Source organism: Agelaius phoeniceus (genome assembly GCF_051311805.1).
Source record: "Agelaius phoeniceus isolate bAgePho1 chromosome W unlocalized genomic scaffold, bAgePho1.hap1 SUPER_W_unloc_2, whole genome shotgun sequence".
NCBI classification, from domain to species: Eukaryota; Metazoa; Chordata; class Aves; order Passeriformes; family Icteridae; genus Agelaius; species Agelaius phoeniceus.
This window is the reverse complement of record NW_027509867.1, coordinates 8,111,499-8,132,403: the sequence shown is the minus strand read 5'-3', so window position 1 is coordinate 8,132,403 and position 20,905 is coordinate 8,111,499. Positions and strand designations below refer to the sequence as shown.

At 52.8% G+C, this 20,905-nt stretch overlaps 1 protein-coding gene across 1 annotated transcript in view; it reads right to left on the bottom strand.

The window, feature by feature from the left end:
- Nucleotides 1–19,049: 19,049 nt before the first annotated feature.
- Nucleotides 19,050–20,905, bottom strand: part of LOC143692701 (uncharacterized) — a 52,103-nt gene continuing 50,247 nt past the window's right edge. Inside the window, exons 4-7 of the mRNA XM_077172945.1 lie at nucleotides 20,761–20,811; nucleotides 20,190–20,556; nucleotides 19,399–19,575; nucleotides 19,050–19,156 (exon numbers count right to left, since the gene is read on the bottom strand). Coding sequence (XP_077029060.1) covers nucleotides 19,050–19,156; nucleotides 19,399–19,575; nucleotides 20,190–20,556; nucleotides 20,761–20,811 — 702 coding nt within the window. The remainder of the gene's footprint in view (nucleotides 19,157–19,398; nucleotides 19,576–20,189; nucleotides 20,557–20,760; nucleotides 20,812–20,905) is intronic.

The window sequence follows — 20,905 nt, the reverse complement described above, 5'->3', positions numbered from 1 at the left end:
GGCCCTCTCACAGTGAGGTTGAAGCCTCATTGTCTGCAAAGGTGGGTGCACCTGCAGGAATTCCCAGTGTCCAGGAGTGGCTCTCCAGTCCTTGGCTGTGAAAGGGTTAAAAGCACTGTGCCCCGGCATACTTGGGCAAGAATAAGAGACACTGCACCCAATATGGAAGCTTGCAAATATTCAGCCACAAGCTCAAGACACAGGATGAAACTTGGCAAGAAACAGAGAACAAAACTGGCAGAAATGAAGGGCAGAGCTTGCTAAAACCAGTGAGGAAATTGCTGAAACTGCCAGCAAGAGACTGTGCATGCCTAGAGGAGAAAGGTGCAAAGGGCACGGCGATGAAGACGTCCAGCCTTCATCAGGAGACCCCCGAGGAAGACGCGGAGCCTTCCTCAGTGCCAGCACCAGTGCGCGCTGCGCCTGCGCCTGGCGCACGCTAATGATGGTAATGAGTGCTGAGAGATCGTTTGCATAACCACACCTTTTCTAAGGAAAACCATGAATGTGCATAGAGTATAACCATCCATTGTAATCTCTGTGTGCTGTGTGCTGTCAGGAGGAGATATCCCCACACACCCAGCGCTGAATAAAGCAAATCCCCCTCCCTGGGCTTTGTTTGGGAAGTGTCTCTGGGCCCCGTTTGGGGCCATCCACGTCCATGGGGTTCTGTCAAGTCCCAGTGGAACCTTGGTGCCACGTTGTTCCCCAGCCTCACAGTGCTCTCCTGCTGCCATGAGGTCCCTCCCTGTGTGACACCCTGCAGCCCTGGCTCCATCAGGGTCTCTGGGGTTCCTTGGTGCACGCCTTTCTCCCATCTGAGCCTTGCTCCCATGGGTTCCATGGACTGACAGTGGCCCTCTGCATTCCATGGGCCCAGCTAGATCACAGCAGAGCCTGGCTTTCATCAGGTTCTGATACCTGTTCTGCCAGCTGACAGGGCTGATTTAAAGAGCACAGAAACCAATGGGAAGAATGGTCTTATTTTACTGTGAGGGTTAAGGCAACACAAAATTAAAATTATACATTCAATACAACTGCATGCTTGGCTTTAGCAACAAGCAAAAAGAAGCAAGGTAATGCACCTAATCATTATTACAGGAGAGAAAGGATAGGGACTGAGAAAGACACATCCCCAATTGCCTAAATACTTTACCATCACACAGAGTCTACAGTCGCTGGGGAGCCCCATTTCACAGCGAGGACCTGGAGAACTCTTGCAAGCACTTGGGAAAATCCCACGTGGTGCATCCACCCGTAGGTGAGGTCTCCAAATTTGCTCCAAAAGTGGGTCCAGGTTTTTAGGCCCAAATCAGCAAGTCAAAGGAACTGGATTATATTTTTAGCCCATGAACTCCTGGGTCTCCTGGCACTTTTGCTGACCAGGAAGACCCAGGGCTTCGCCAGAGCCGAGTCCCTGGCTTGGAGGGTTTCCCCTAAAATATCCTACAAGCCTCTATTCATGTCAGTTGGGAAAATTTCTCAGAGTGATACATTTCTTGCAGGTAACTACACAAGATTATGTGAAAGTCTCCAAAGCAGCTGGCTTGGTGTTAAACAGCTGCAGAAGCACCTTGGTCATCTATTTTTAGTTAACTAAAACTGATGGTGTTAGTCACATAATGCCCAGGGTTTGTCCTGTAAGCCAGCTCTGGCTGAGGGCTGCCCCTCAGGCCTGAGCACATCAGCAGCTGAAGTGACCACGACTGGGAATGGCAAAAACACCCCCTGGGACTGGCCCAGAGGCCCTGGGACTCCCTGGCATGGATCACCTCAGGAGACAGGATTTCAGGGAGCCCAAAGGACTTTTGGGAGAGCTGCTGTGGACACAGAGGGAATGGCACAGCTGGATCCCTTGCCTGGGCTCCCAGAGGACCCTTCTGCTGTGGGGCTGCTGAGGGTGGAGGAGCAGCAGGTACCCATGGCCACCCCAAAGCAGGGCCCCGTTGGCAACGCGGCCCCGACTGGGGCTGCGGGACCCCATCCCTGGGATGAGTCAGGAGCTGCAGAGCTGGGAGTGCTCAGCCAGAGCCGCTGAGCCTTCAGCAGCCCCACACGGCCAGAGCGTGAGCCCAGTGGGGAGTGGGCACTGACAGGGACTGTGGGGCCTGAACCAAGGCCCAGCCCCACTGAGAGCGGCTGTGCCGGACCCGCTGCAGCTCCAGGAGCAGCTGGAGCCCCAGGCAGCCAAGGGGAGCCACCATGGATGTTCCTTTCTTCCCCTCAGAAAGGACACTGGGAAGCTGGGGAAGTGTCAGTGAAAGGAGCAGGGATGGTGGGAGCTGTGGAACAGCACTGACACGAGAAACCCAAACTCTCCTGAGAAAGGAGGGCAGAAATCCCCAGTGTCCAGCATCCTGCCAGAGAAACCCATACCCAGAATTACCAACATAAAGCCATCCTCCAATTCTCTGGATTGTGATGCTCCTGACCCACCAACACCTTCCCCCCAGAGTGAAGCTCTGAAGTGGGATTGATGGAGGAAAGCTGAGCCCTGAGCCAGGCCAGGGGCAGTGCCAGGAGCATCCCCTGGCGCTGTTTGACAGCGGCTCTGCAGGAGCTGGGGATGCAAACAGGACAAACCTGAGCATCTCCCACCATCAGATACCTCAGAGCTCACACAGCAACACGGCCGTGGCTCTCCCAAACTGGATTTAGGAATGGCACACCTACTGCAGCCATTGGATCCAGATCAGCCCAGATCCCTTTGGGACTGTTATAAATGAGAAACTTGACTGGGCCATTATTCAAGCACAAACCAGTGCCAGCAGTGAGCGGGGCCTGTTGTTTCAGGACTGGTTCCTATGGGAAACATCCCGCTTCCCATGGCAGACATCCCGCTCCAATCAGGCCAGCACCTCCGGGTTAGAATTTGAAGGGTCTCAGTCTCAGTCCTTGGGGAGGGCTTCAAGCTCCGTCCTTGACAGCACTTGTGAGGCATGTTATGAATAAGAAGCTTGACTAGGCCAATATTCAAGCAGCAATCAATTTATTAATTAATATGGTAAAGTATGAGCAATACAGCGCTGGGTACAGTGGGGGAAGTTTTCCCTCCAACTGCACCCCGATAATTGAGGGTTACAGGTATTTATAGGGGTACTCATCAGCTTTTTTCAACAGTTTCTATTTCCAATTTTTACTCATCAGCAATTTTTATTTCAAATTATTACATCACAATTCTATACACTATTGTGATTTTAATTTCTCAGGATGTATTTTCAAAGGAGTATCCCCAGATGGTGATGGTCCGGTTTCCGAAAGAAGAAAGACGAATCCCATCTGGTGGAGTCCAGCTCCCCAGATGTGTCCACCTTTTAATTGCAGAGACTATAAATCTCATAACAGTGATGTCCAGCTTCCCTTTGGTCGAAACCATAAATCCTTGAGGTGATGTTCATCTTCCTTTCTCAAACTGTTTTTCTCTGCTTCAATAAGGCGTGAGATAAGCATATTTGCTATATATATGTTCCAAAGCTATAGTTTGTAGGATACAAGTAATATTCTAAAATTAGACTTCAAAAGGTTATTATTGCAGAGCTTTTTTATGGATTAAATAGAAGCAAAAAGCAACATCCTTAACACCTTCATTCCAGGGTTAATTGCAAACAAAAGATAGGTTCAAAGGCCTTTTTCCATGCTTTGTTTTCCTCAGTTATTATTCGAATTCGCAACTATCCCATTGTCGATGTCCACACATTTCGCATTAGCAAGTACACACTTCGCCTGTTTGTACCTGACACGAAACACAGGTTTGCATCTCACAGGCACATGAGGGATCTTTGGACCGTCCTTTTAAGACTGACATCCCAAAACGTAAAAATAATCATGCATTTCCTCTTAAAAATAAAATTTACTGAATTAATAAAATTATAATCATTTTTCTTATTTATAAAAGTTTTGCTATATTTGTATTACCAAATTTGAATGTTTATATTAAAAATTCATACCTTTTTAGCAAGCAAAAAATTTATTGGTCATTGGTTCTAAGGAACACAATTCCCTTCATTAATTCATTGACCAGTGTGGCTATTGATTTCTCCTTCTTTATACTAATTAGTCCCATTTTAAATCTTTTTGTCATCTTTTTTATCATTTTCACAGACAGGGTAAAAGGGGCCACTTTGGGGTCCAGGGAGAACTTTCTGGGGCACATTTGGGGCAGTTCTGGGTCTGCAGAGGGAATTCAGAGAGAACTTGAGGGACTGGAGGACACTTAGGGGAGCTGGGTGGGCACTTGGAGGGGCACTCAGGGATTCCGAGGGACAGTTCGGGGTCCGGGGCAGCACTTGGGGGTCCAGGGGGGCCCTTGAAGGTCAGGGAGGGGAATTTGGGGCACTTCGGGGTCCGGGGCAGCACTTGGGGGGCTCTGATGGGGCTCTCTGGGGCGCGGGGGGTGATGGGAGCTGTAGGCATAGGTCTAATACACTTTAACGGGGCCGGGGAGCATCACGGGAGATTGAGGCGCAACTGCAATGGCTCTCGGTGGAAGCGCGGGGCATGACGGGAGATGAAGTCCCGGCTGGAACAGGTCTGGACGTGCGCCGCGGAGCATGATGGGAGCCGAAGTCCCGGAAGTGGCTCGAACACTTTGTTTAGGGGTCCGGGAAGGCACTTGGGGGACACTTTTGCGTCCGAGCCGCGACTTGAGATCCTCGTGGTAACGTAAACGGTTCGAGAGAAATTGCGGGGAGTTCGGGGAGCTCTAACCGGGCTCTTTAGGGTGCGGGGTACAGCAGGAGATTTCGACGCGGGACTGTTCTGAGGGGCTCGGGGCCGCGGGGGATGAGAGGAGATGAATTCCCAGAAGTGGCTGTACCGGGCATCTGTGGGATTGGGAGCACTAAGGGGGTTCGGGGACGCTTCTGGGGGGTCCCCAGTGGGCTCTGAGTGGGCACTGAGGGACCCTGGAGGGTCTGAGGGACACTTAAGGGACAGAGGGGTTGCGGATCCCGGGGTTATGTGGAGCGCGGGGCATGACGGGCGTTGTAGTCCCGGCTCCAATGGGGCTCAATTGGCCCGCGGGGCATGACGGGAGTGTAGGCAAAAAGGAAAGATGGCGCCGAGCCGAGGACCGCCTTCGAGGCCCCTTTCCAGGCGCTGATTGGCTGTGGGTGCTGATGGGCGTAAGCCTCGGCAAATGGGATGTGGTGGAGGCGGGAACAGCCCATTCAACCTCTCCCAGTGCAGCGCAGTTCATCCCAAGTACAGCCCAGTTCATCCCTAGTACTACTCCAGTACAACCCCAGTGCCCCTCCAATCCCTCCCAGGACAGCCCAGTAAAACCCCAGTTCCTCCCCAGTCCCTTCAGTACAGCCAAGTCCCTCCCAATACACCTGAGTGTACATTCCCTGTCCCTTCCAGTTCCCACCCAATGTCATCCACAGGATGCCCCAGTGTCTCCCAGTCTTCCCCCAATGTTCCCTGTGTCCCCAGTATGTCCCAGTCATCCCCAGGGTCACTCTCAGTATGTCCCAGTGTCTCCCACAGCATTCCCAGTGTTCCCCAGTATGTCCCAGTCCTCCCCAGTGTCACTCCCAGTATGTCCCAGTGTCTCCCACAGCGCTCCCAGTGTTCCCCAGTATGTCCCAGTCCCCCCCAGTGTTTCCAAGGACAGTTTAATTTCTCTCGGTGCCCGTGGCAGCCAAACCCAGCAGTGGGGTCAGTGCAGTGCCCATGGCCACAGCCCCTTGCAGTGGCCCAGTGCAGCTTGGGCTGATGATCCACCCTCACAGCCGGCCCAGGGCAGCTCTGCAGTGGCTTTGGTGGCACCTGGGGCTGGCACACACCTGAGCAGTGTGTCTGTTTGCACTGGGGAAACTCAGGAGTTTGAGATTGCTGCAAAAAGCACAAAAAGGGAAAACCCCTCTTAGGCTGGGTGCAGCCAGCTCTCCAAGCACAGCAGCTCCCAGGGCAGTGAGGACAGACAGGATGGGGCTGGGCAATGTGGAGCAAGGTTGTCCACGCTGGGTCAGAGCTCCAGGCACAGCTTCTGTGAGCAGGCCAGGGCTGCTGAGGAGAGACCCTGAGTCAATATCAATCACAGAATGCTGCAATCACCTCTGCTCTAAAGAGAAATTTAATAAAAGACACCCTTTAAAATAGGAATGTGTATTTCTTACAAGTTCTTTGAAATCTTTTTCCATAACTGAACTAGGAAAACTTTAATGACCCTCTCAGGGCTTTGGTGTTGTTTACATCAGACTCAGTCCTTTAGAGCGTCTTAAAAAAAATTGTCAAAAACTCCAAGTTGGTTTCGAACTCCAAATTTTCTTGAAGTTTTAATGGATCCCACTGAGGGACTTGACTGGGAAAATGTCCCCAGGTTCCAGGTAGAGCAGAACACGGGAGGCAGTGATGACCAGTGGGGACAAGCAAGGCAAAGGTGTCTCTGATGGTGGAGCCCTGGAAAATGTTAAAAATAGTCTTTGAAAATATTGGGCTTTGTGTTTTCTCAGATTGCTGCACCTGCATAGGCAGTATGATAAAAGATATAATTGTTAGATGTGGTGATTGTTTAGTAATTAAATGTAATTATTATATAACCATAAGAAGAATCATGAGAAACTATGTTGGAAATTTAAAGGGGGCTATGTTTAGGTGAAATCTGTGTATACAATAGATAAATATAAGTTTAATAATTAACATGAAAGTTATGTAATGATAGAGTATAAAACACGTTCACCTTGAATGTATGGTCGGAATCAGATTTGGGTGGAAACTACCCCGATTCCCAGAGCTCTTGAATAAAAAGCACCGCATATAATCGCTGATGTGATTATGTGTTTGTGAATGCTAACATCTCTGGTGCTGAGCAAAGCTGGATGTGGTTCAGGAATGCAAAGGGCCAAGGCCTGAGCCCTGGCCCCTGGACAGGCAGATCCTGTCCCTCCCTCCTTGCTCAGGGCTCTTCCCGGGATGGGCACTGGGATGTGGGGATGGGCAATGCCAAGGGCAGGAGCATGGGGCAGCCCCTGCCAGGCTGCTGACCAGGGACAAGGAGGCAATGAGGCCCCAGGCCTGCAAGGGTCAGTTGTCCCCTCGTGGCCTCAGGCCCAGGCCCAGCAGCCATGGCCAAAGTGCTGCCCAAGTTGGCTCTGTCAGGGCTGTCTTGCAGCTGCTGCCCATCCCTGTGCCCTGTGCAGCCCAGGCTGTCCCACGGTGTCCCTGCCCTGCGCCTCTGTCCCTGCAGGCTGTCGGCCCTGAGCAATGAGGGAGGGACAGGATCTGCCTGCCCAGGGGCTGGGGCTCAGGCCTTGGCTCTTTGCATTCCTGAAACACATCCAGGTTTGCTCAGCACCAGAGACACCTTTGCCTTGCTTGTGCCCAGCTCCCATCACTGCCTCCCGTGTTCTGCTCAGAGTGGAACCTGGGGACACTTTCCCAGTCGTGTCCCACTGTGGGACCCATTAAAACGTCAAGAAAATTTGGAGTCTAAATTTAACTTTGAGTTCTTGAGAAGTTTTTTCAAGACACTCTCAAGGACTGAGTCTGATGTAAACAACACCAAAGCCCTGAGAGGGTCATTAGTTTTCCTAGTCCAGTTATGGAAAAAGATTTCAAAGAACTTGTAAGAAATACACATTCCTATTTTAAGGGGTTTCTTTTATTTCTCTTTAGAGCAGAGGTGATTGCAGCATTCTGTGATTGATATTGACCCAGGGTCTCTCCTCAGCAGCCCTGGCCTGCTCACAGAAGCTGTGCCTGGAGCTCTGACCCAGCGTGGACAACCTTGCTCCACATTGCCCAGCCCCATCCTGTCTGTCCTCAGTGCCCTGGGAGCTGCTGTGCTTGGAGAGCTGGCTGCACCCAGCCTAAGAGGGGTTTTCCCTTTTTGTGCTTTTTGCAGCAATCTCAAACTCCTGAGTTTCCCCAGTGCAAACAGACACACTGCTCAGGTGTGTGCCAGCCCCAGGTGCCACCAAAGGCACTGCAGAGCTGCCCTGGGCCGGCTGTGAGGGTGAATCATCAGCCCAAGCTGCACTGGGCCACTGCAAGGGGCTGTGCCTATGGGCACTGCACTGACCCCACTGCTGGGTTTGGCTGCCACGGGCACCGAGAGAAATTAAACTGTCCTTGGAAACACTGGGGGGGACTGGGACATACTGGGGAACACTGGGAGCGCTGTGGGAGACACTGGGACATAATGAGAGTGACACTGGGGAGGACTGGGACATACTGGGGACACAGGGAACATTGGGGGGAAGACTGGGAGACACTGGGGCATCCTGTGGATGACACTGAGTGGGAACTGGAAGGGACTGGGAATGTACAGTCAGGTGTATTTGGAGGGACTGGGCTGTACTGGGAGGGACTGGGGAGGAACTGGGGTTTTACTGGGCTGTCCTGGGAGGGACTGGAGGGGCATTGGGGTTGTACTGGGGTAGTACTGGGGATGAACTGGGCTGTACTTGGGATGAACTGCGCTGCACTGGGAGGGACTGGAGAGGTTGAATGGGCTGTTCCCGCCTCCACCGCATCCCATTTGCCAAGGCTTCCGCCCATCACCACCCGCAGCCAATCAGTGCCTGGAAAGGGGCCTCGAAGGCGGTCCTCGGCTCGGCGCCATCTTTCCTTTTTGCCTACACTCCCGTCATGCCCCGCGGGCCAATTGAGCCCCATTGGAGCCGGGACTACAACGCCCATCATGCCCCGCGCTCCACAGAACCCCGGGATCCGCACCCCCTCTGTCCCTTTAAGTGTCCCTCAGACCCTCCAGGATCCCTCAGTGCCCCCTCAGCGACCATTTGCGATCCCCCAGAAGCGTCCCCGAACCCCCTTAGTGCTCCCAATCCCACAGATGCCCGGTACAGCCACTTCTGGGAATTCATCTCCTCTCATCCTCCGCGGCCCCAGACCCCTCATAACACAGTCCAGCGCCGAAAACTCCTGCTGTGCCCCACGCCCTAAAGAGCCTGGGTAGAGCTCCCTGAGATCCCCGCAATTTCTCTCGAACCGTTTACGTTACCACGAGGATCTGTAGTCACGGCTCGGACGCAAAAGTGTCCCCCAAGTGCCTTCCCGGACCCCTAAACAAAGTGTTCGAGCCACTTCCGGGACATCGGCTCCCATCATGCTCCGCGGCGCACGTCCAGACCTGTTCCAGCCGGGACTTCATCTCCCGTCATGCCCCGCGCTTCCACCGAGAGCCATTGCAGTTGCGCCTCAATCTCCCGTGATGCTCCCCGGCCCCGTTAAAGTGTATTAGACCTATGCCTACAGCTCCCATCACCCCCCGCGCCCCAGAGAGCCCCATCAGAGCCCCCCAAGTGCTGCCCCGGACCCCGAAGTGCCCCAAATTCCCCTCCCTGACCTTCAAGGGCCCCCCTGGACCCCCAAGTGCTGCCCCGGACCCCGAACTGTCCCTCGGAATCCCTGAGTGCCCCTCCAAGTGCCCACCCAGCTCCCCTAAGTGTCCTCCAGTCCCTCAAGTTCCCTCTGAATTCCCTCTGCAGACCCAGAACTGCCCCAAATGTGCCCCAGAAAGTTCTCCCTGGACCCCAAAGTGGCCCCTTTTACCCTGTCTGTGAAAATGATAAAAAAGATGACAAAAAGATTTAAAATGGGACTAATTAGCATAAAGAAGGAGAAATCAATACCACACTGGTCAATGAATTAATGAAGGGAATTGTGTTCCTTAGAACCAATGACCAATAAATTTTTTGCTTGCTAAAAAGGTATGAATTTTTAATATAAACATTCAAATTTGGTAATACAGATATAGTATAACTTATATAAATAAGAAAAATAATTATAATTTTATTAATTCAGTAAATTTTATTTTTAAGAGGAAATGCATGATTATTTTTACGTTTTGGGATGTCAGTCTGTAAAAGACGGTCCAAAGATCCCTCATGTGCCTGTGAGATGTAAAGCTGTGTTTCGTGTCAGGTACAAACAGGCCAAGTGTGTACTTGCTAATGCGAAATGTGTGGACATCGACAATGGGATAGTTGCGAATTCGAATAATAACTGATGAAAATAAAGCATGGAAAAAGGCCTTTGACCCTATCTTTTGTTTGCAATTAACCCTGGTTTATTTAAGAGCATTGGAATTAAGGTGTTAAGGATGTTGCTTTTTGCTTGCATTTAATCCATAAAAAAGCTCTGCAATAATAACATTTTGAAGTCTAATTTTAGAACATTACTTGTATCCTTGAAACTATAGCTTTGGAACACATATATAGGAAATATGCTTATCTCACACCTTATTGAAGCAGAGAAAAACAATTTGAGAAAGGAAGATGAACATCACCTCAAAGATTTATGGTTTCAACCACAGGGAAGTTGGACATCACTGTTATGAGATTTAGAGTCTCTGCAATTAAAAGGTGGACACATCTGGGGAGCTGGACTCCACCAGATGGGATTCGTCTTTCTTCTTTCGGAAACTGGACCATCAGCATCTGGGGATACTCCTTTGAAAATACATCCTGAGAAATTAAAATCACAATAGTGTATAGAATTGTAATGTAATAATTTGGAATAAAAATTGCTGATGAGTAAAAATTGGAAATAGTAACTGTTGAAAAAAACTGATGAGTATCCCTATAAATACCTGTAACGCTCAATTATCAGGGTGCAGTTGGAGGGAAAACTTCCCCCACTGTACCCAGCGCTGTATTGCTCATACTTTACCATATTAATTAATAAATTGATTGCTGCTTGAATATTGGCCTAGTCAAGCTTCTTATTCATAACATGCCTCACAAGTGCTGTCAAGGACGGAGCTTGAAGCCCTCCCCAAGGACTGAGACTGAGACCCTTCAAATTCTAACCCAGGGGTGCTGGCCTGACTGGAGCGGGATGTCTGCCATGGGAAGCGGGATGTTTCCCATAGGAACCAGTCCTGAAACACCGGGCCCCGCTCACTGCTGGCACTGGTTTGTGCTTGAATATTGGCCTAGTCAAGTTTCTCATTTATAACAGTCCCAAAGGGATCTGGGCTGATCTGGATCCAATGGCTGCAGTAGGTGTGCCATTCCTAAATCCAGTTTGGGAGAGCCACGGCCGTGTTGCTGTGTGAGCTCTGAGGTATCTGATGGTGGGAGATGCTCAGGTTTGTTCTGTTTGCATCCCCAGCTCCTGCAGAGCCGCTGTCAAACAGCGCCAGGGGATGCTCCTGGCACTGCCCCTGGCCTGGCTCAGGGCTCAGCTTTCCTCCATCAATCCCACTTCAGAGCTTCACTCTGGGGGGAAGGTGTTGGTGGGTCAGGAGCATCACAATCCAGAGAATTGGAGGATGGCTTTATGTTGGTAATTCTGGGTATGGGTTTCTCTGGCAGGATGCTGGACACTGGGGATTTCTGCCCTCCTTTCTCAGGAGAGTTTGGGTTTCTCGTGTCAGTGCTGTTCCACAGCTCCCACCATCCCTGCTCCTTTCACTGACACTTCCCCAGCTTCCCAGTGTCCTTTCTGAGGGGAAGAAAGGAACATCCATGGTGGCACCCCTTGGCTGCCTGGGGCTCCAGCTGCTCCTGGAGCTGCAGCGGGTCCGGCACAGCCGCTCTCAGTGGGGCTGGGCCTTGGTTCAGGCCCCACAGTCCCTGTCAGTGCCCACTCCCCACTGGGCTCACGCTCTGGCCGTGTGGGGCTGCTGAAGGCTCAGCGGCTCTGGCTGAGCACTCCCAGCTCTGCAGCTCCTGACTCATCCCAGGGATGGGGTCCCGCAGCCCCGGTCGGGGCCGTGTTGCCAACGGGGCCCTGCTTTGGGGTGGCCATGGGTTCCTGCTGCTCCTCCACCCTCAGCAGCCCCACAGCAGAAGGGTCCTCTGGGAGCCCAGGCAAGGGATCCAGCTGTGCCATTCCCTCTGTGTCCACAGCAGCTCTCCCAAAAGTCCTTTGGGCTCCCTGAAATCCTGTCTCCTGAGGTGATCCATGCCAGGGAGTCCCAGGGCCTCTGGGCCAGTCCCAGGGGGTGTTTTTGCCATTCCCAGTCCTGGTCACTTCAGGCCTGAGTGGCAGCCCTCAGCCAGAGCTGGCTTACAGGACAAAGCCTGGGCATTATGTGACTAACACCATCAGTTTTAGTTAACTAAAAATAGATGACCAAGGTGCTTCTGCAGCTGTTTAACACCAAGCCAGCTGCTTTGGAGACTTTCACATAATCTTGTGTAGTTACCTGCAAGAAATGTATCACTCTGAGAAATTTTCCCAACTGACATGAATAGAGGCTTGTAGGATATTTTAGGGGAAACCCTCCAAGCCAGGGACTGGGCTCTGGCGAAGCCCTGGGTCCTCCTGGTCAGCAAAAGTGCCAGGAGACCCAGGAGTTCATGGGCTAAAAATATAATCCAGTTCCTTTGACTTGCTGATTTGGGCCTAAAAACCTGGACCCACTTTTGGAGCAAATTTGGAGACCTCACCTACGGGTGGATGCACCACGTGGGATTTTCCCAAGTGCTTGCAAGAGTTCTCCAGGTCCTCGCTGTGAAATGGGGCTCCCCAGCGACTGCAGACTCTGCGTGATGGTAAAGTATTTAGGCAATTGGGGATGTGTCTTTCTCAGTCCCTATCCTTTCTCTCCTATAATAATGATTAGGTGTATTACCTTGCTTCTTTTTGCTTGTTGCTAAAGCCAAGGACGTAGTTTTATTGAATGTAGAATTTTACTTTTGTGTTGCCTTAACCCTCACAGTAAAATAAGACCATTCTTCCCATTGGTTTCTGTGCTCTTTAAATCAGCCCTGTCAGCTGGCAGAACAGGTATCAGAACCTGATGAAAGCCAGGCTCTGCTGTGATCTAGCTGGGCCCATGGAATGCGGAGGGCCACTGTCAGTCCATGGAAGCCATGGAAGCAAGGCTCAGATGGGAGAAAGGCGTGCACCAAGAAACCCCAGAGACCCTGATGGAGCCAGGGCTGCAGGGTGTCACACAGGGAGGGACCTCATGGCAGCAGGAGAGCACTGTGAGGCTGGGGAGCAACGTGGCACCAAGGTTCCTCTGGGACTTGACAGAACCCCATGGACGTGGATGGCCCCAAACGGGGCCCAGAGACACTTCCCAGACAAAGCCCAGGGAGGGGGATTTGCTTTATTCAGCGCCGGGTGTGCGGGGATATCTCCTCCTGACAGCACACAGCACACAGAGATTACAATGGATGGTTATACTCTATGCACATTCATGGTTTTCCTTAGAAAAGGTGTGGTTATGCAAACGATCTCTCAGCACTCATTACCATCATTAGCATGCGCCAGGCACAGGCGCAGCGCGCACTGGTGCTGGCACTGAGGAAGGCTCCGCGTCTTCCTCGGGGGTCTCCTGATGAAGGCTGGACGTCTTCATCGCCGTGCCCTTTGCACCTTTCTCCTCCAGGCATGCACAGTCTCTTGTCGGCTGTTTGAGCAATTTCTTCACTGGTTTTAGCAAGCTCTGTCCTTCATTTCTGCCAGTTTTGTTCCCTGTTTCTTGCCAATTTTCATCCTGTGTCTTGAGCTTGTGGCTAAATATTTGCAAGCTTCCATATTGGGTGCAGTGTCTCTTATTCTTGCCCAGGTATGCCTGGGCACAGCGCTTTTAACCCTTTCACAGCCAAGGACTGGAGAGCCACTCGTGGACACTGGGAATTCCTGCAGGTGCACCCACCTTTGCAGACAATGAGGCTCCAACCTCACTGTGAGAGGGCACAGCTTTTACACTGTTAAACAAACAAGCTGACACCACTGCTGGTGTGGGAACATCTGGTTTCATTCTCCTGATTGGCTTCTCCCAAAGCCTGGCCAGGGCTCAAGGAGGAACCAAGGGAGGTGACTTTGATCCCACAGCCTCAAACAAAGCCAGATGGGATCTGGCCTGCTTTCTAAATACAGGAATGTAAATCCATATTTCACCAATGAACACATACAGAGATCATATTGCTAATAATGATTCATTGATGAGTGGATACAAATATTACCTTTGGTTGAAAGGTTCATCTGGAGCTCAGCTTTGCCTCAGGGCCTGTTGTTCAGGCCTCACTCAGGGCCTGGTGAGGCCTCAGTGCTTCACTCAGTGCTTTGACCTACAGATGAACTGCAACCTTCAGAACAATTGCAATAACACAGTTTAAATTTAGGTATTAGGCACAAAGGTATCAGCTCTTGTTCTTCAATTAAGTGCTGCTCAAGTTCATTACTCAGAGCTATAATTTTAATTCCTTTTAAAACATGCCTAATTAGTTGCTATTCTCTGTCCTTTATCAAAGGCCCCTTTTTTCCTTGAGACTGTGTCTCTTTTCAGACAAGTCCCAGTACTCCATTTCCAGCACAAGGTGTCACAACAACTCCAACATGGAATCATAACACACCAAGTACTCACAATGCAATGATTGCAGTGACTGCCACAAATGCACTTCAATGCAGCCTCCAATTTGGGAGCCAATCCCACCATGAGGAAATTTCTTCTTTCTGCCTCTCTTCTACTGATCTTTCTATTGAGGTGATTCCTGATTGTTGGACCTCAAACCCAGCACTGATAGACATTCCTGCAACATTCCTGTCCTGGAATAGCCTAGGATCCTCCCTGGCCAGCAAGCAGATAATCCAAGGCCGTGCAGTTCTGCAGAGCCCCATTTGTGTTTGTTGGAGCTCGCAGGATGTGCTGTTGGATATTTTAACAGCATCACTTCTTTCTTCTTCTAATAATTGATGTAGTTCATTAATGTAAATTGGGTGCAGCCATGCACAGCCAGGGGGTTTCCATTTCCCCAGTGGGCCATTGTTAAGGGCATGGAGCACATCTGGGAGATGGGTTCTCCATGGGGACAGGTTCCCATCTCCTCATTTTTTCAGCTGCTCTTTTAACAACACCTTCACCCATTCAACCAATCCTGCAGCTTGTGGTTTGTGGGATATGAAAAACCCAGCAGTCTTAATCACTGCATTTCTCACAGTAATAGAAAAAGCACTCTGCATCACAGTATCAGCAAATCCTATAGAAATAGCCAATTTCATCCCTTCCTCCTTTATGCCTTGTATAGAGTTCACAAAGTTTACCACTGATATTTGAGTCTTGGCCAGTCCTTTTCTGTAGAGTATTTAGTGTCACAGTGAGCAGCTAAAGCTGACATATTAGTACTGTCAGCCTTATTTAATAGTATCAATTTCTAATTACATAGATACAAATACAAATTATTGTGTTATATATAACTATTACAATTAATTTATTATTATTATTATTACTACTCTCATTATATCACTAGCACAAATGAACCTGAGCTCAAGATTAAAACCTTCTGTCACTCCGTGTGGGAGTGACAACAACAATTTTTCCTTCTGTTGGTGCTGTTTCCAAAGTGTCATTAACAAAGTTCTCCCACGTCTTCCCAAACCCACAAGTTCTTTTCCTTTTCCATGTGCAATTTTTGGATGCATTTGAAGCCATCCAGGGGTTCAGCCTCTTTTACCCGACTGCCCCACTGCTCCCACGGGGCTCCGACCTCAGCCCACTCCAGAGCCAGGGAACTCCAGGGAAGGGCTTCCCATCTGGGAATTTCTGATGGCACTGATTCCTCACATTTACACTGAACAAGTGACATTTTGTTGGGATCTGGCCAGACTGGGCCAGTTTTGTTTTACCAGTGGGCAAAGTCAGCACCAAAGACACAGACTCCAACTGAAGGAATCAGTGTCATTTCCTGCAGCTCAAAGCAGCAAAGAATCACAACAGGAGCAGCTCAGCAATGCACCCAACCATCCCCACCAAAGATTGCCTGCAGTGATTGAGAAAGATCCAGCCCCAGTTACCCTCAGCCTTTACCATCCCCCAGACCCACACAGCAGCTGGGGAAGCTGTCACAGCCAAGGGCTGCAGAGCCACTCCTGGGCACTGGCAATTCCTGCAGGTGCCTCCAGCCACAGGTGAGGCTCCAACCCCGCTGGGAGAGGGCCCAGCTCTGACAGTGCTGAAAGGACAAACTGACAGCACTGCTAGTGTGCCAACATCTGGTTTCATCCTCCTCTTGGCTCCCTCCCAAAGCCTGGCCAGGGCCCCAGGAGGAACCAAGGGAGGTGACTTTAACCATTCAGCCCCAAACAAGGCCAGATGTCAGATTTCATGGCCTGGTCTGGCTTCTAAATACACAAAGGTCAATACATGTTTCACTAAGGAGTGGCTACATCTATCACAGAGCTAATGACCATGCACATTTCATCAGGGAGCAGATACAAAGATAACCTTTGGTTGGAAGGTTCATCCAGAGGCCACCTTTGGCTCAGGGCCTGCTGTTCAGGCCTCACTCAGGGCTGCTGTCCAGGCCTTGGCACTTCAGGGACGTGGTTTAGTGCTGGGCTTGGCACTGCTGGCTGAGCGGCTGCACTGGGTGAGCTCAGAGGGCTTTTCCAACAGAAAGGATTCTGTGATTCCATGATTCTATCCACTGCATTCAGCTGGGTCCATGTTAGCAGCACTCATTTGCTCAGAAAGTCTCCTCTTGCCCAGCTCCTGTGGCCTGAGGCTTCAGCTCCTTCAGCTCCTGGTGCTGAGCTGCTCATGCTGAACGAGACGACTCGGAGAGAAGAGCACAGTCCATGCAATTCCTTCTGGGACACGGAGAGGGGAGGCTGTGCAAACAGGAGCATTGTTTGCTGTGGCCTCCTCTCTGCCCTTCACGCCTTTCAGCGCTTGGAACCAGCCAAGAGCTTTCTCCAAGAGTGCAATGGAGCAGCTGTTCCTGCTCCTGGCTCTGGCTCTCTCCAGTCTCTGCCCTTGCCTGCTTCTGTCCCTCGTGCTGTGCCCTCTGTTCCCCCAGGGCTGGCTGGCTGCTGCCCAGGACTGTGGCACTGGCACAGATCCAGTGCTCCAGAGCCTCCTTTCTGTGCCCTTGCAGCTGCCTGGGCACAGCAGCCTTTTCCATCTGCAAGCTCCCCATGGACAGGGAGTGCCCAGCTCCGTTCCTTGCACAGCCTCCAGGAGCCCAGGGCTGCCATCTCAAGTCCCTGCTGGCACTGGGGGCTCCCAGGTGCCTCAGGCTGCTGTGACACCACTGCACACGGGAGGGAACAGGGGCAGGGGCTGTGCTGAAAGTCAGCTCCATCTGCTGCTGCTGCTGCTGCTGCTGCTGCTGCTGCTGCTGCTGCTGCGGGGTCATTTGTGCAGCCCTGGCCCAGAGTCAGGGATCAGATGCTGCCAGTCTCTTCTAGCCCTGGCTGCTCAGAGTTTGGGCCTTGGAGCCTCAGGTGGCCAAAGGCAGCTGCTCCTGGTCCCTCTGTGTGCCCGTGTTCAGCAGTGCTGCTCCATCAGTCTGTGCCCAGCAACGGGGAAAAGCCTCAGCTCTGCAGGGCCAGGAGCTGCCGGGCTCTGCCTGAGCAGCTCAGCCAGCAGGAAGGGAGCTGCTCCACACGGGAACCAGGAGCAAGGGACATTCCTTTGATAGGACATGTTTTCTATTTAAAGGAAAAAAATAGGTAAATTTTAGAAGATAAGAATAAAATCCAAGTTTTAGAGAAAAAATATTTTTTAATTCACTAACATAATGTTAGTGAAAAAAACAAAACATAAATGCAAAGTTACATTCTTTGCATTAAGAGGTAAATGAACTTTTGAAAAAGAGAACTCAGTTATTTATATTGTAAATGTGCTGATGGCATGGATCCATCTTACTGACTTCAGCACCCTTTTTTTAAAAGATTTTCAGGTTGTTTCCAACATTGTTAAATAGTGGGCAATGCAAGAGGAAATTGCTTTGTGCCCTGCCAGCTCCAAGCAGGACTGGGAATGGAAACGCTGTCAAACCCAAAATCCTTTAGAAGATGCCCTTCCTTCTCACCCTGTGAATAAGCTGCACATTCCCATTGAAACTGTCAGGGATTTCTAAAGACACCAAGTCCCATTTGCAGGATTTTGCTCTGGTTTGGCAGGGCAGAAGGGCAATTCTCCATCCACCAGCTCCAGACTGCACTGCCTCAGGAGCACGGCCCACTCGCCAGCTTTGGCCCACTCGTGGCACTGCTAGAGGAGGAAGAAAGTGCAACTGCACAATTCCAGACAATCAAGAAGGAAGAATGGGACAGACAAAACAGCCTGTACAGATGCAGGCGTTCAGCTGGGACTGTGGAGAGTTTGGGTCCTTGCCAATTGGATGTGTGTCCCCAGGTGCAATCTCTGGGCCTGCAGCAGAGTCTCACTCACCTGCCAAAGCAGAAAGCTCAGGCGCTGTGCTCGCAAGGGGCTCGTCTGATGCAGAGCTGTCAGAGCAATGTGAGGGCAGAGCCAGCCCAGCTGGGCCCAGGGCTGAGCCCAGCAGAGCCCTGGCAGAGCCCAGAGCAGCCTCAGCAGCCGCAGAGCCCGGCTGCAAGGAGAGAAAGCAGAAACCGCCCGTCAGCTGAGGGCTCCTGTGCCCTTGTGCCAAGGCCTGCGGGGCCCAGGCCGTGCTGGCTGTGCCCAGAGCTGTGCCCAGAGCTGCCCATCCCTGCTGCCTTTGGCAGCAGAGCAGGAGGGCAGGACATGTGCCCAGCCTGCAGCCAGCCACGGCACATCCAGCCCTCAGCAGCTGCCCAGAGCCAAAAAGCAGCTGGGCAGCCACTGAAGAATTCATTGCATCTGCCCCAGCAAAGGGGGAACCTTTGGTGCCCGGCCAGGCCGTGCCAGGCCAAGATCTGGGAGCATCCCCCTGCCTGTGGACTCACCTGCAAATTGGGCCTGGAGCCTGGCTTTGAAGAAGGTGCCAGAATCCAAGTCCATCATCTTCAGCTGGCCAGGCCGAGGAAGAGATTGTCACCCTTGAGGTTTTCCTTGTTGTCTCCGGCAGCAGCCCCACCTGGTACAGCTTCTCCAGGGGCTCCTTCTCCTTCCCTGGGGCCAGACCAGGCTGTCAGGGCTCTGCCCAGGGCCCCAGCCATCCATGAACCAGACAAACCAAACTGGGGGGGATGGTGGCCACCAGTGCTTGCCACACCAGGTCTCCAGCTCAGCTCCAGCCCAAGAGCTGCGTGTTCCCTTCTGCTGACCCCTGCTCAGAGCTACAGGCAGCACAAAACCAGCCTGGTTTGCTTTGCCACTGAGTGCCAAGAGATGTGTGGAGCTGGTACCTGCCAGGCCCCTGGATCCAACTGTGCACGTGGATCTCTCCCATCTTCTAGGGCAGAGGAACACCCTGCACCCAAGGATGGCAGAAAAGCTCTTCTAAGGATGGCCTGTCTGAGGGTTGCATGGACAAACACCTCTTAATGATATCCTGGCACTCTGGGGAGAGAAACCAGAAATCACCAGTCAGTTGGAGAAGTTGCCCCCCTGTTCCTGTGCCCAGGCCATGCTGGGTGTGCCCAGAGCTGGGCCTAAACTTCCCCATGGATGCTGTGTTTGGAGGAGAGCAGGAGAGCAGGACCTGTGCCACCTCCTCAGCAGCTGCCAGAGCGGGATGCCCACGAGCCCGCTGCTGTCTCCCAGCACTGGGATTCCCCCCGTGCCCAGAGATGAGGATCCACCTTGAGAGAGCCATCGTGGGAACAAGATCCGCCCCCAGATGATCTCCTGGCCCCTCCTGAACGGGTGCTTGCCCATGACCAGGTGGCACAGCAGGAGGCCCAGGGACCAGATCGTCGCTGCCTCGCCGTGGTAGCGTTGGTGCTGGATCCACTCTGGTGGGCTGTAGGACAGGGTTCCTGTGGAACACAGACACAGCTCAGCAGGGGGATGCTGCTGCTCCCAGAGCCCGGCCCCAGCATCCCTGGCCATGTGGGGGCTGCCCCAGAGCCACACGGGGTGAGCGCTGCCCTCTCGCCAGCACCTGGGACTTGTGTACAAACTCGGGGCTGGAAAAGAAGCCACAGGTGCTGGAAGAGGGCAGCAGAAACCTTGGGAAGGCCCAACCATGACACACAAAGGAGAAACCCACCCAGTGGTGGAGAAAACCCACTCTCCTCCCCATCTGCATGGCCCCCAGAAATGTTAATAAGCCAAGGAAAACCAGGGGAGTGGAGCAGTCCAAGCCCTTCCTTGCCTGCACACCAAACCATCCGGGGCACGGGGTCAGACCCCCCTCTCTGCTACCCCCATGGGGGTTTGTGTCGGGCTGGCTGCCCCAGCTCCAGCCCCAGCCGAGGCCACAGTGGGTGCTGCAGGCTGTCGGCAGGGCTGGCAGCTGGCCCCCCTCACACCCCACCCAAATCAACTCGGCTCCAGCATCAATCCCATCCCGGCTGCAATAGGGGGAAGCCCCGGTGCTGCACCCAGGCTGGGCCATGAGATGCCCAGGAGCATCCCCTGGAGGGCTCACCTGCAAACTGGGTGTAGGCTGTGTCTTGGAGGAAGGCGCCACAGCCAAAGTCGATGAGTTTCAGCTGCCCGCTGGCCAGGTCGAGCAGGATGTTCTCGGGCTTGATGTCCCTGTGCAGGACCCCGCAGGCGGTGCAGTGCCGCACGGCCTCCAGCACCTGGCGGAACAGCGCCCGCGCCTCCTCCTCCGGCAGGAACCCCCGCTCCGCCAGGAAACCCGAGAGCTCCTGGCACCGCTCCGGACGCTCCAGCACCAGCAGGAAGCTGTCGGGGAGCTCGAGCCACTCCAGGAGCTGAATGACAGCGGCACAGCCACGGGACACCTTGGCCAGCAGCACGATCTCCAGCGGCGCGCTGCTGCCGTCGGGCTGCGGGAGGAGCGCGGTGCCGTCAGTGGGGCTGAGGCCGTGCCGGGGCTCTGGGAGCCCTCAGCCAGCCCGGGATGCTCTGCACGCCCCGCTCAGCCCACGCCCGCTCTCCCCGCAGGGCTCCCGGCGGCTCCCACCCTGCCGGGCCCCGGCTCCTCGCCGCCCGGCCCGGCCCGGCTGCTGCCGCTGGCCCCGCTCACTCACCAGCTCGCCCCAGTGCCGGATGCGATCCCGCGGCACGCGTTTGATGGCCACCTGCGAGCGAGGGAGAGCAGCGGGTGAGCACGTCGCCCGGCCCGCCGCGCCCCGACCTTCTCCTCCTTGTCCGCCTTCTCCTCCTCCTCCTCCT